The 12,564-nt window shown below is 37.2% G+C and overlaps 1 protein-coding gene across 2 annotated transcripts in view; it reads left to right on the forward strand.

Moving 5' to 3' along the window:
- The first annotated feature begins 337 nt into the window (after positions 1 to 337).
- Positions 338 to 12,564, forward strand: part of LOC306861542 (ankyrin repeat and BTB/POZ domain-containing protein 3-A-like) — a 135,357-nt gene continuing 123,130 nt past the window's right edge. Inside the window, exon 1 of one of the 2 annotated variants that reach the window (XM_079403865.1) lies at positions 338 to 1,455. In XM_079403865.1, the coding sequence (XP_079259991.1) occupies positions 588 to 1,455 (868 nt within the window). In that variant the 5' untranslated portion in view covers positions 338 to 587. The remainder of the gene's footprint in view (positions 1,456 to 12,564) is intronic. The other variant, XM_079403866.1, reaches the window with a different exon arrangement.

The raw sequence follows: 12,564 nt of genomic DNA on the forward strand, positions 1-12,564 counted from the left end.
AATATTCATTTGTATTCATGTCGCCTATGTAATTATTCGTTTTTACAATATGCAGATACTGATAAATATTTGTCGATCAAAATCTGCATTTTGCTCATATATGTGATTTTTAAGAATAACAGTTTTAATATTTGAAAGGCACTACTAGCATGAGTCTATTTTTCTGATTGATTTTACGTTTTGAAAGTGAAAAAAGGCACCCATGTACTTTTGGAGCCTGTTGATTTGATCATATGTTATTGCAATTTGCATAGTCCCGCCCTCCTTGAGAGTGATTTATATACATAGCCCCTCCTCCTATGAGTGCTATATTTGCATAGCTCCTCCCCAGATGAGTGGTTTTGCAGTGAATGATGCAGTAGTTGGTGAAGGCGTTCTGAGCTCTCGAATTACGCAGCCAAAGTTGGGAGCAGAGGCGCGCGTTGGATATATATTTTTTTATTCTGGTGACTTACCAAAACACTAAACGAATTGTCACTGCGCGCGCTTGTAGATTGTGTTTGCGCGTGAAATTTATTGGCCACAGGAACGCGCTTTGGGTTTTCTTTAAAATATCAGGTATAAGCCTAACATTATGAGGTGCAGCCATGGCAGGCAAGGGTAAGACAGCGGCGAGGACGCTGGAGGATTTAACGCTCGATTCCGGTTATGGTGGAGCGGCGGATTCCTTCAGGTCGTCCAGCGTGTCGCTCTGTTGCTCGGACACGCATCCGTCGTATGCGCATGGGGGCAACTGCTGGCATCTGACTGAATCCATGCACAGCAGACAGAACAGTTTGGACACGGTCAACACAGTCCTGGCGGAAGACACGGAGATCCTGGAGTGCTCGGGCCAGTGCGCCAAACTGCCCGAGCTGGAGGAGGACGTGCCGTGGAGTCTTGGAGAGGTGGAAGGCGCGCTGCTCAAAGACGAGGAGCTGTGCGTGGGAAACGCGTCGCCGGAGATCCTGGCCAAGCTCTCCGCGCTGGTCAGCCGCGCGCTGGTGAGGATCGCCCGGGAGGCACAGCGTCTGAGTCTGCGTTACGCCAGATGCACCAAGCACGAGATCCAGAGTGCCATCAAGATGGTCCTCTCGTGGACTATCTCCGTGAACTGCATCACTGCGGCGCTCAGCGCGCTGTCGCTGTACAACATGAACACGGGCGATAAGTTCAGCCGGGGAAAGTCTGCCCGATGCGGACTCGTCTTCTCCGTAGGGAAGTTCTTCAGGTGGATGGTGGATAGCCGGGTGGCCCTGCGCATCCACGAGCACGCGGCGATCTACCTGAGCGCCTGTATGGAGAGCCTGTTCCGAGAGATGTTTAGCCGGGTGCAGAGGAGCGCGCTGGTGGAGAAGGAGAACGGAGAGCCAAAGTTTTCCGTGGAGTCCCTGGAACAGGCCATGAATAACGATTCGGAGCTGTGGGGTCTTTTGCAGCCATATCAGCACCTCATTTGTGGCAAGAACGCAAGCGGTAAATGTTTACACTTTTTTTATGGTTACACTTTTTTGTAAGGTGGCCTTGTTATAGTGTAATTACATAAATAAGTACTGCGTAATATTATCTACAAACTCACTGTAGGGTTATGGTTAGTTGCTTGTAATTATACATTATTTACTTGTAAGTACATGTAACTGTTTAACCTTAAAATTAAGTTTGACCTATTTTAGTCTCAATAATTATTCAAACTGAATATTTAGAATGTTCTTTTTATTTATTTAACCAAATCATGCAGTTGTTGTCATTGATTCCTGCTTGTTTAATGATGCAATTACGTTGAAATGCACCTGACCTGAACTCCTATTTTGAGGTCAGTCAGCAGTTGTTCTACCATCTACCTACTTACCTCCTACTTACCTTCTTTTTTTGATAACAATTGAAAGTGTGTTTCATAATAGCTGCCAACATGCAGGAACATTTCTATTGCACAAAAGGTTCTTTAAGTTATTTACTAAGAAACAATGGTTCTTAAGAACTGTTTGGCAAACGGTTCTTTGTGCAACCCAGAACTGTTTTCTATGGCATCACTGCGAAAACCCCCTTTTGTAATCTTTATTTAATCAGATCCCTGCACCTCCTCAGTTGGTAACATTGTGTATGATCCCAGCTTCATAAATGATGTCTGCTTCTCTGCAGCACTGTTGACTTATTTATTTCTCTGGGAGATAAATAACTTCTGTGGGAGGGCATGAGTGAGTCCCAGCAGGATGTTTGTTTTCAGACTTCTTATTCATTTAGACACTGTAACAGGTGCAAACACTACGGGAAGGGCGTCACACTGTGTGCCGCAATACCTTTTCCCTCCACCTGTTGAAACTCGATTTTGGTTTCTGCCATGAGGGGGTTATGTTGATGACATAATCAAGGAGCCTTATTAGTAACATTTAAGGCTGCTATCCATTTCTGAATGTGATTAGCAACCACACATTGAGCGATCAGTTTGGGCTAGGTCTTTTTTAGGGTTGAGTCAGATTCCAGCAAGCCATAAAGATTCCTACAATAAAATTCCACTCTTTGCTCTTCATGACGCAGCTCTAGGAGTTGACACATTTTGCATTATCACAGGCATGCCTGTGCTTTCTCTGGAAATCTGATGTGATGGACAGTTGGAGAATATACCAAAAGATCTACAGAACAGGGCTGCATATCTGTCTTCACATTAACACTGTTTGTAGCAGTAATCTGCTCTGGCCACCCTATAAACATAACTTTTATACTCTGTAGAGCAGGTAACATAATCGTTATGCCCATTAGGGCAGGATTTTCTTTGCTTTTTAGCTTTATATATTCATCAAATAATCTTAAAAATGTATCCTGTGTTCTAAAATATATTTAGCTCAACTGTCAACATTGATGTTAATAAGAAAACATGAGCTCTAAATCAGCATATTAGACTGATCATGTGACACTGAAAACTGAAGTAATGATGCCTGAATTTAAGCTTTGCTGTCACAGTGATAAATTACTTTTTAAATTATATTAAAGGTGCCATAGAATGCATTGATACAATATTTTAAATTGTTCTCTGATATCTACATAGAAGGTATGTGGCTTAGGCAAGGGTAAAAATTCTCCAGAAACGGTGTTACGTGTCCATTTACAAGCCTTGGATTTCTCCCTAGAATGAAACGGTCTGTTATTACCTTATTGGGAAGGGTCATGAATAATAATGTTGAGCTCTGCTCTGATTGGCTGTTTCACAGTGAGGCTCATTTCAGTAGCTCACAGGAAGGAAACACAGGGAAAATATATATTTTAATACTTTCTCGCGCAGTTATATTGTTGGGTAATTATACTGTAAATAAAATGTGGGCATCAGGGAGCTGCTATTAATATGTGGGGCATTGAAACTGCTTTCAAATGCACGATCGCTTTTTAGTTTCACTTTCGAGATTCGCGATCGCACGTACTTTGTTTATACTATGGAGCGGCAGTACTTAACACACATTTTACAAGATCAGATGCTTGTCAGCGGTGCTCAGGATCTGTAAATCATTCGCCATCATCCTCAGTCATCTCTCCTTACTCTGTTTATGTGGTAAGTGAAATCTTATGTACTGTAATGTAACAGGCTACTGCTAGCAAGAAGCTAACCATATCCCTTTAGTGGCTCACGTTATTTTATTAGAACGTGTTATTTGCTTTCCGTGCCTTTCTGAATACAGACGCCAACCCATCCCTGCACATCACATCCCCTGCACAGCCTGGTACATACCATTTATTTCCATGATCTGCCATTTTTGCTGTTGACCTCGCTTGTTTCTTCACAATACCTGCAGAACTTCTGATGGTTCGGCTGGAGGCTGGCCTAGAATATGGGCGGGTATATGCAAATATTGGGGAGCGTACATATTAGTGATCCCGAATGTAACGTCACAGTCGGTGTTATGTTCTGATTCGCCTATTTTCAGTGGTCTTTTGCATTCACGAGATTTACATAAGAAGGAGGAAATAATGGTGTTTAAGCTTCACAGTATGTCATTTCCATGTACAGAACTGTTATTATTCAACTATGCCAAGGTAAATATAGTTTTCCATTCTATGGCACCTTTAAAATGGAAAGCAGTTATAATATTTCACAATATTAGCATTTTACAGCTTTTTTGATCAAATAAATGCACCCTTGGTGAGTATAAAATATTATTTTAAAAACATTTTTAAAAAATCTTACCAAACCCAAACCTTTTATCTGAAGTGCATTTTAATTTATTTTATTACAAATTAATTTAATTTGAATTTTTTAGTTTTCCTAAAAAATTAGGGTCACATATATTTTTATGGTGCTTTTACATTTACAAAGATGCATTAAAGCTCCAGTTTCCATTTATTGTAATTGAAGAATGTACTGGATGCTCTTTTCCATACAAATTTAATCTTTTTTTGAGTAATTTGTTCATTTAATAGAATTTGGATTTGTCCTTGATGGAAGGCCACTATTATATTGCAGAAATTGTAATGAAAAATTAAGTGATCCAAAAAGTGCTTTGTTCCATGTCTCGTTTCTTTTCTTTTTTGTGTCTGCCACCTTTCCAATGCTGAGATTTTGGCACTTTCTGCAAAGCCTCTTGTCTTTTTTGTAATGTCACAATGGCCTTAGAAGGTTCAATTTTGGAGTAAATTGGTGTTGCTCTTTGCAGCTTTCAGAATACAGCAGTAATTGCAGCACTGGTTGGTGATGAGCTCCTATATCTCAACCTTATACTAGACTAGAAGCAGTAAGACAGCCCCCCTTTTTTATATGAGCACGTCCAAGCTTGTTATGCATTGCTGATTTGTTGATTGATTGATATATGTAGGTTTCTCCTGATTATCTAATTTTCTCCCTTTACACTTGTTCTTTTCAAGCCTGGCTCCCTACTCTTCTCGAATATAAGAATGGCTGTCCAACAGTGTATAGTTGCTTGAATAGTGGTTAGAGTCCATTTTCGGTGGCCCACCCAGCAGGGTTGATTATCGACACACAAATGATAGACCGTTTACAGGAATAATGCGCTCTCTCAAGAAAGGGAAGTGGTATGTGGCCAAGTATGGTGACCTATACTTAGAATTTGTGCTCTCCATCCAAGTGTACACACAGTTGTGAACATACACCCGGAGCAGTGGGCAGCCAATGCTGCGGCACCCGGGGAGCAGTTGGGATTTTGGTGCCTTGCTCAAGGGTCTCAAATGTGGAACTTGCATTCTATTAAATGAACTCTATTGAGGGTGGAGAGAGTTTTGGTTATTCACTACCCCCACCTACAATCCCTGCCGGACCTGAGACTCGAATCGACAACCTTCGGGTTACAAGTCCAACTCTCTATCCATTAGGCCATGACTGCCCCTGGAAAGAAGGAGAACAAAGAGACAAAGTTAAAGCGAAAGATGTGGAGGGACAAATTGAAAAGAGGACCATGTCGTAATTGGGTGGAGAGAGGTGATAAAGGTGAATAAAATGATACTGAAAGAGCAATGACTTGAGATGAGACGGTGAAATGAGAAAGTTGGAAGAAAATTTGCATGAAGACACCAATATTAGGATAAAAGAGCAAGAAGGACTGTTGATAGGGGTTTGTGTCTTATGTAGGAGGTGGAAATCCGAAAGGGCTGCGAAAAGAGCAGACTGTGAGTCCCAGATAAGCCAAGAAAATATAATTTTAGTTCTTGATATGAAGGGGTTTTGTTGCCTCCCGCAAAATATTGCATCTCTTAAATTTAGTTCGGTGCACAAGCTGTCCCTCCACATCTATTATTGATGTATAGCTAATGTCGCTCCTCGATTTTGGTGTAATTAGTTTTTTATGAGTTGCTGACATCAGTCGTTTCACTTGTTACTTGTCAAGCACATATAGGCTACACGTCAGTCAGGAAATGTGTCCCCTAAGACGGCTGAAAAGTGAGAGGTAGTTTCACTGCCTAAATGTGCTTGTGCAATGTTGCTTCGGGGTGTTTTGAACTCGATACCAATGCAACAGACGGTCAGCTGGCTTCAGTGAAGATTGTGAAGTCTTTGATGTATCATGTTGCATGTATGGCAGATTTAGGACAGCAATACAATAATAGTCAACTATGATTATTTAAAATGCAGTTAAGAACAGACAGAGGCCCAACTTACTAGCAGTATCAGTAAGATTTTAGAAAGAAGTGCCTTATGCTCACTGAGGCTGCATTTATGTGATCAGAAATACATTAAATGTAGTTATATTGTGAAATAGTATTGCAATTTAAAATAAACATTTTCTATTTCGATTTGTTTTAAAATGTTATTTATTCCTGTGATATCAAAGCTGAATTTTCAGCAACCACGACTCCAGTCTTCAGTGTCACACGATCCTTTGGTGCTCAAGAAAAATATCTTATCATCATGATGCAAACAGTTCTACTGGTTAATATTTTTTGTTGGAAACTGATACTTTTGCTTTTCTGGATTCACTGAATTGAATGATAATATCCTGTTTGATTGGATTGTAAATTGATGCTTTAGAACCAGATCAGTCTAAGTCATAAACAAATTATTCAGACCGGTTTTGTGAAGCAGAACAACTGACTGATTGAAAAGACTGAATAGAACGATTCAGAAGTCTTACTTTGAAATAAAGTGCACAAGATATTTTTATAGTGCTTTTGTAGCACCCTATGAAATCCATTCCTGAATTTTAAAATACCAAATTAACAATTGATTACATTTATTCTTTCCCAAATTCATTGTTTTCCTTCTGTTTTAAAACATGTCTAATCCTACAAGAAAGTCACATGGGTTTTAAACAACATGAGGCTCAGTAAATTAATAGTCAAATGAGAGCAGAATCTTGAAGTCATCATATCAAAAAACGCCAAAGCTTGTGTTAGTCACGATTCGTCCTGTAGTCTATATCTCACATCATTCCTCCCACACTCTTCTGATTGAGCTTGACCTTGCCTTAATGTAAAAATATGCTTGTATCTCCAATTCTGACAGTCCCTTATTTGCAGATATCAGGCCCTGCCATGTAGCTCTGTTAGTTACATATTGGTTTTGAGTTTTAATCGGTTTTGTAAGATTTCAGTTAATAAATGCTGGCGTCCGCTACATGATGTATTGATGGGTTCTGCTTAGTCATTGTGTATGGTGTACTGCCCCCTGACCTCTCTGAAGGATTAGACTGCTCCAGCTCCATGTAGGAATGCTGCTCCAGCAGGTGGCTGATGAGTATATTCTGAGCCCACGCTGAGCTCAGGCCAATGGTGAAACACACTGTCAGCCGTGATTCTCTACAACACTCCTCTTCATGAGGGCTGGCTGCAGCACGGACAGCTCGCAGCCAGATTTCTCCCACTCCACACCAACCTGTGGGGAGCATTTAACTCATAAATCATTAATATTGATTTATGATGCACCGTTTCTGGTCGAAAAACTGATAATTGTTTTCATGTTATGTCTTGGTAGCCAATATGTGACCGATAACATCGGTCATATAAAAACATATAAAATTAAAATCAATTGTTTTAAATACTCTAAAAATCAGAGTATTATAAAATACAGAATTTAGATTTGTTGAAGATTGCTGATAAATTTGTACTGTTTTTGAAGACTAACTTTAAGTGAGCGTTAGATGACAACAAAGATAATCTCAATGTAAAAATAAGGAAAATAAGTGTGCACACTGTCCAGTATCGACCAATAGTAAAAATAATAATATGTGACCCTGGACCACAAAACCTTGTCTTAAATCTTAAATCGCTGGGGTATATTTGTAACAATAGCCAAAAATACATTGTATGGGTCAAAATTATAAATGTTTCTATTTTGCCAAAAATCATTAGGATATTAAATTAAGATCATGTTCCATGAAAGATATTTTGCAAATTTCCTACTGTAAATATATCTAAACCTAATTTTTGATATGTACTATGCATTGCTAAGAACTTAAGGCGATTTTCTCAATATTTAGATTTTTTTGCACCCTCAGATTCTAGATTTTCAAATATTTGTATCTCAGCCAAATGTTGTCCTATCCTAACAAACCAAAAAAATTGATAAACCAAAAATAAAATTTGATCCTTATGACTGGTTTTGTGGTTCAGGGTCACATATATATATTTTTTATATATATACATTGTGTTGGCTCATAACCAATATGTTATATAATAGATGGTTCATAATAGATGAGCGCCATCTTTAATGGAGATCTTTGGATTCTCCCAAAGGCACTGCAGATCACGTTTGCATGCTACAGTTCTTGTTTTCTGCAGTCACGTTTCAGTCTCTAAACGCAAGTGAAGCATGTAGCTGGTTTTAGATTCTCCATATTGACATGTAAGATTATTTTGCTAAATCCAATCTATTTGCAGTCTGCCACTGCAGGAACACTGATTTCAAAAGTACGCATGGTAGACTGAGTTCTTGCGTCCTTGACTGCCTTTTGACATTAAAGTCGCATAATCCTTTCAGATGTGTTGATGCAGTCTACATCATAATTGCATAATTACAAGGCTGTTCAGAAGTCGCATGTGTTCTTTCCATGAGCAACAAAAGCCTTGAGCTGTCACAGTGTTTGTTTATTTCTTTTCTTTTCTTTCTATAGATATGAGGAGTGTTTGTAATGTGGACAACAAAGTCAAATGTGTTTATATTGTTCAATTCTGCTCAGTTTTGTTTAAAGACCCGCTGAATTGAATTTACTTTCTGATGTGGATGCATTTCCTGTTGAATCATGTATTGGTATGCATTGGCATAGATTTTTATGGATATAAGTATTGGTTGAAAAAGATACAATGTAAAAATGTTCCTGACGCATCGGGTTTAGTATTGTAACAATATAAAGCCAGTTGTTTAATTTAGTAAATAACATTATATTTAAAGCATGTTAAAACATATTTAAAAAACATTTATATTTATTTTTTGAGGAGCGGGGTCCCTCACAAGGGGATATTAATAATTAGAAGGTCCAGTTTATATGTACATATGTAGCTTAAATAAGTGTGTTTTTCCTCAAAGCTAATAGACATTGGGTTTATAGCACACAACTCTTATTTTTGATTTCATTGAGTCTTTAATGTCAGCAGTCAAGAATGGTCAGGAATTTCAGATGGAATAAGATATTATGTGACATAGTAGAAACGAGACGCAGTTGTTGCATTTGCCATTTACAAAATAGCTTATTTCCATTGAAACCGTGGTTTAATGTTTCGTATAATCTTTAAAACATGCCCAGAAGTTCTGCAAGTCCCATGCGTCATTTATTTTACATTCCTTCAAGCTTTGCATTATTCAGATGACTGTTACAGTTTTGCCTTCATTTTCAGTCTCTGATTCGGCGAAGTGAATTCCATTAAAACAGATTTTGACAGAGGTGCCATTAGTAAGACGTCGCTCTGTGGGAAGTAAATGAATGACTTTGTTGTCATAAGCTGCATATTAAAGCATCGGGCATCTCTATGGCCTCGTCTTTCCAGGCTGTTTCAGGCTCTGCACCGGATGAACCCCAAAGGCTGTGTGTGAGTGTACATAGGCTCATGGTGAAACATTTTTGATTATTTTGTTTCTTGGGTTTCACATCCACCTAAAATAGAAATCTTAAAATTGGAAAGCAACTAGTGTAGAACTAGGAGATTTGTTTTGCAGTTTTTCTTTTAAACTTGGATATATGGCTATAGTTTTTGATTATTAATGATCGAAATGATTCCATCTCATCCATGTGTGGTATTGGGTGTTTCCCGCATTCCTCTCAGGAATCTTCCCATGCGTATTTTGTGTCACAAATGCTATTGGAATTCAGTAAACATGTCCCTACTTCACTTATAATGCAATGCACAGGCATGTTCTGCGTCCTTAAAGGAATAGTTCACCCAAAAATGAAAATAATGTCATCATTTACACACCTTCACGTCATTCCAAAACTGTGTGGCTTTCATTGACTTCCAGTGTATGGACCAAAATTCTTCTTTTGTGTTACACAGAAGAAAGGAAGTCATATAGGTTTGAAAAGACATGAGGTTGAGTAATTTGTCGTTTTTGGTGAACTATCCCTTTAAGGCAGTCTATGTGTACTACAAGGTGTAATTTGTTGCTGTTAACTGTGCATATTCTTTGTGAATGTGTTAGTAAAGTCACGTTTTACTCAATGTGAGATGAGCCAGGCAAACCAAAATATAGAATTGTGTAATGCTCTAGTAATACACAAGTTTTTTTTATTTGTTTGGCTTGATGCTTGTGTTCAGATGGCTTGGATTAAGGCATTCAGGTCACCATAATGAATTCTGGGTTGTGTTCGGAAGAGCAGTGATTTTTTCCTTTTGAACAGGGTTTGAAAGCAGGATGCTATTGATTAGTGGAGAGCTTCTCCACCACTGATTTTTTTGGTGGAAAGACAGGAAACAGGTGGTATTTTTACTACAAAAACAAATTGTTCTTGAGCTACTGTTTTGTTTTAGCATTTCAAAAACAGAAATCTCAAGTAAATTTAAATATTCAGTTGTATTTGAAGTACAAGGTTGTATAATAATTGCTTTCAGAATATTCAGAATATCCTGTAAAATAGCTGATGAATCATTCCCGTAATTTCCTCTGACGGTGATTGTGAATCACAGCGTTACAGCCTGGAGCTGTTTGACATGATGACCATCTGGAATGACAAGGAAAAATGGTATCAAAAGTGCACTGGATTGCTCAGTTGTGTTCGTTGCATTGCACTGAAATGCTTTCAGGAGCAGCGTATTGAAATATTTGAGTTAGGCCTGTCTGTCGTTTAAAATGAAATTGAATTGCATGATATTGTGATTAATTAATACTTAATCACATATCAGTTTGTGTTGAAGTGCCTAGATGAGATTATTCAAAGACAATATGTCATTGTGGCAGATTAAAACATTTAATAATAGTAATACAAAAAATTAAATTACAGTTTGTCATTTTATTTCTGCCTACAGTCCTCATTTAGCTGAATTCAATCTGTGCATATTCACATCCGGAAATCCTTTGTAGTCTCTATTGAGAATGCATGTGTGATGGTAGATATTGTGATTCAAGTGTCTCTTGCTCTGGTGGCATCAGTGTCTGTGTTGTATACTGTGTCTGCCCTTTTGTCATCCTCACAAAGTTGTAATTAACAGTTTTCAAAAGGCCTCCCGTTCTTTTTCTCAGAGTCCTACTAATTACTGTTTTGCTGGCAGTCCCTGGAGAGAAGGGGAGAGTCCACAGAAACTGGCAAAATAATTTAGCGTCTTTCATTCGACAGAAGCCAGAAGGAAACAAACAATTAGGCTGACTTATGAAGGTGGGTGGCAGAGGGGTTTGTGGGTGCACTGACAGCAGAACAACTGCATGTTCATCTCCTTTATGGATGAAGGATCACATGCTTGAGACGAAATGATGGGGAGAAAGGGTTTTGCGGTTGTGTTTGGGAAATGACCTGAGTTGGACTCAAATTTGTGTTGTAAAACCACTACATGTCAGAGCAGGTACACCATCCATGAAGCCACGACAAGAGATTTACGCCTGTACTGACTGATGTGGTTATGTCATTATACTTAATGTGTTACCAGTGTATGTATGGACATGCATTTTAATTTTAATTGCAATTATTTTGTTCTTATAGTGAATTAACTGAATATACAGAATGCGTACATTCAGCAATACATGATAGATTGGAAATAACTGTGCTTTCTGTACATATTATATAACGAATGCACAAATGTAGTAACAAATTAATAATGAACTAAAATGATTAAATATACTTTTTGTTTTTAGTTATTTGATTATTTATATAGTTTTATGTATTTATCTTAATTATAGCCATTTTTATAGTAAGTAAATAGAATATGCAAAAAAAAAATAGTAATACATATATAGTGGAGATTTCATTTCAATATATATTGTATGATGAACACACAAGTAAAAAAAGTAATTAAATATACTGTTGTTTTTTGTGTATTTTTTATATATGTATTTAAATTGCAATATTCGCTTTTTTAATTTAACATTTTGTTTTTATTGTAAATAAATAGAATATACACAAATTCAGTAATATACATTATATGCATATTTTATTCATTTTCACTTTAGATTATGTAATGAATGCACAAAATTAGTTAAAAATAAATAAAGTAATATGTAAATATATATAAGTATGTAATACACACACACACACACACACACACATATATGGTTTTCTGATTATTTATTTATTTAGCTTTATATATGTTTACTATATAATGTAATATTTTATTTTTAATTGCACATTTTTTTATAGTAAAATAACAACTGGAATTCAGTCGTACATATTATATAATAAATGTACAAACGTAGTTAAAAAATTATGAAAAATTTTAGTTTACCATTTTAGTTTATTTTAAATGTTTTGTTTATTTATTCAAATAATATGTTTGCATTTTATTTGCACAGTTTGTTTTTATAGTAAATAAGTAAACCATGTTTACACAAAATTGGTAATACATAACACATTGGAAATTTTATTATATACTGTAATATATGAAAGCACCAAAGTACTTAAAATAAATAAATATATATTTATTTATTGTATTTATTTGTTTCTGCTTTTGTGCATTTATCTGGTTGTTCCCGCTCAGGCTTTAGGGAGCCAACACCCTTATGCCTTGAGGGTT

The sequence above is a fragment of the Barbus barbus genome, assembly GCF_936440315.1.
Source record: "Barbus barbus genome assembly, chromosome: 42".
NCBI classification, from domain to species: Eukaryota; Metazoa; Chordata; class Actinopteri; order Cypriniformes; family Cyprinidae; genus Barbus; species Barbus barbus.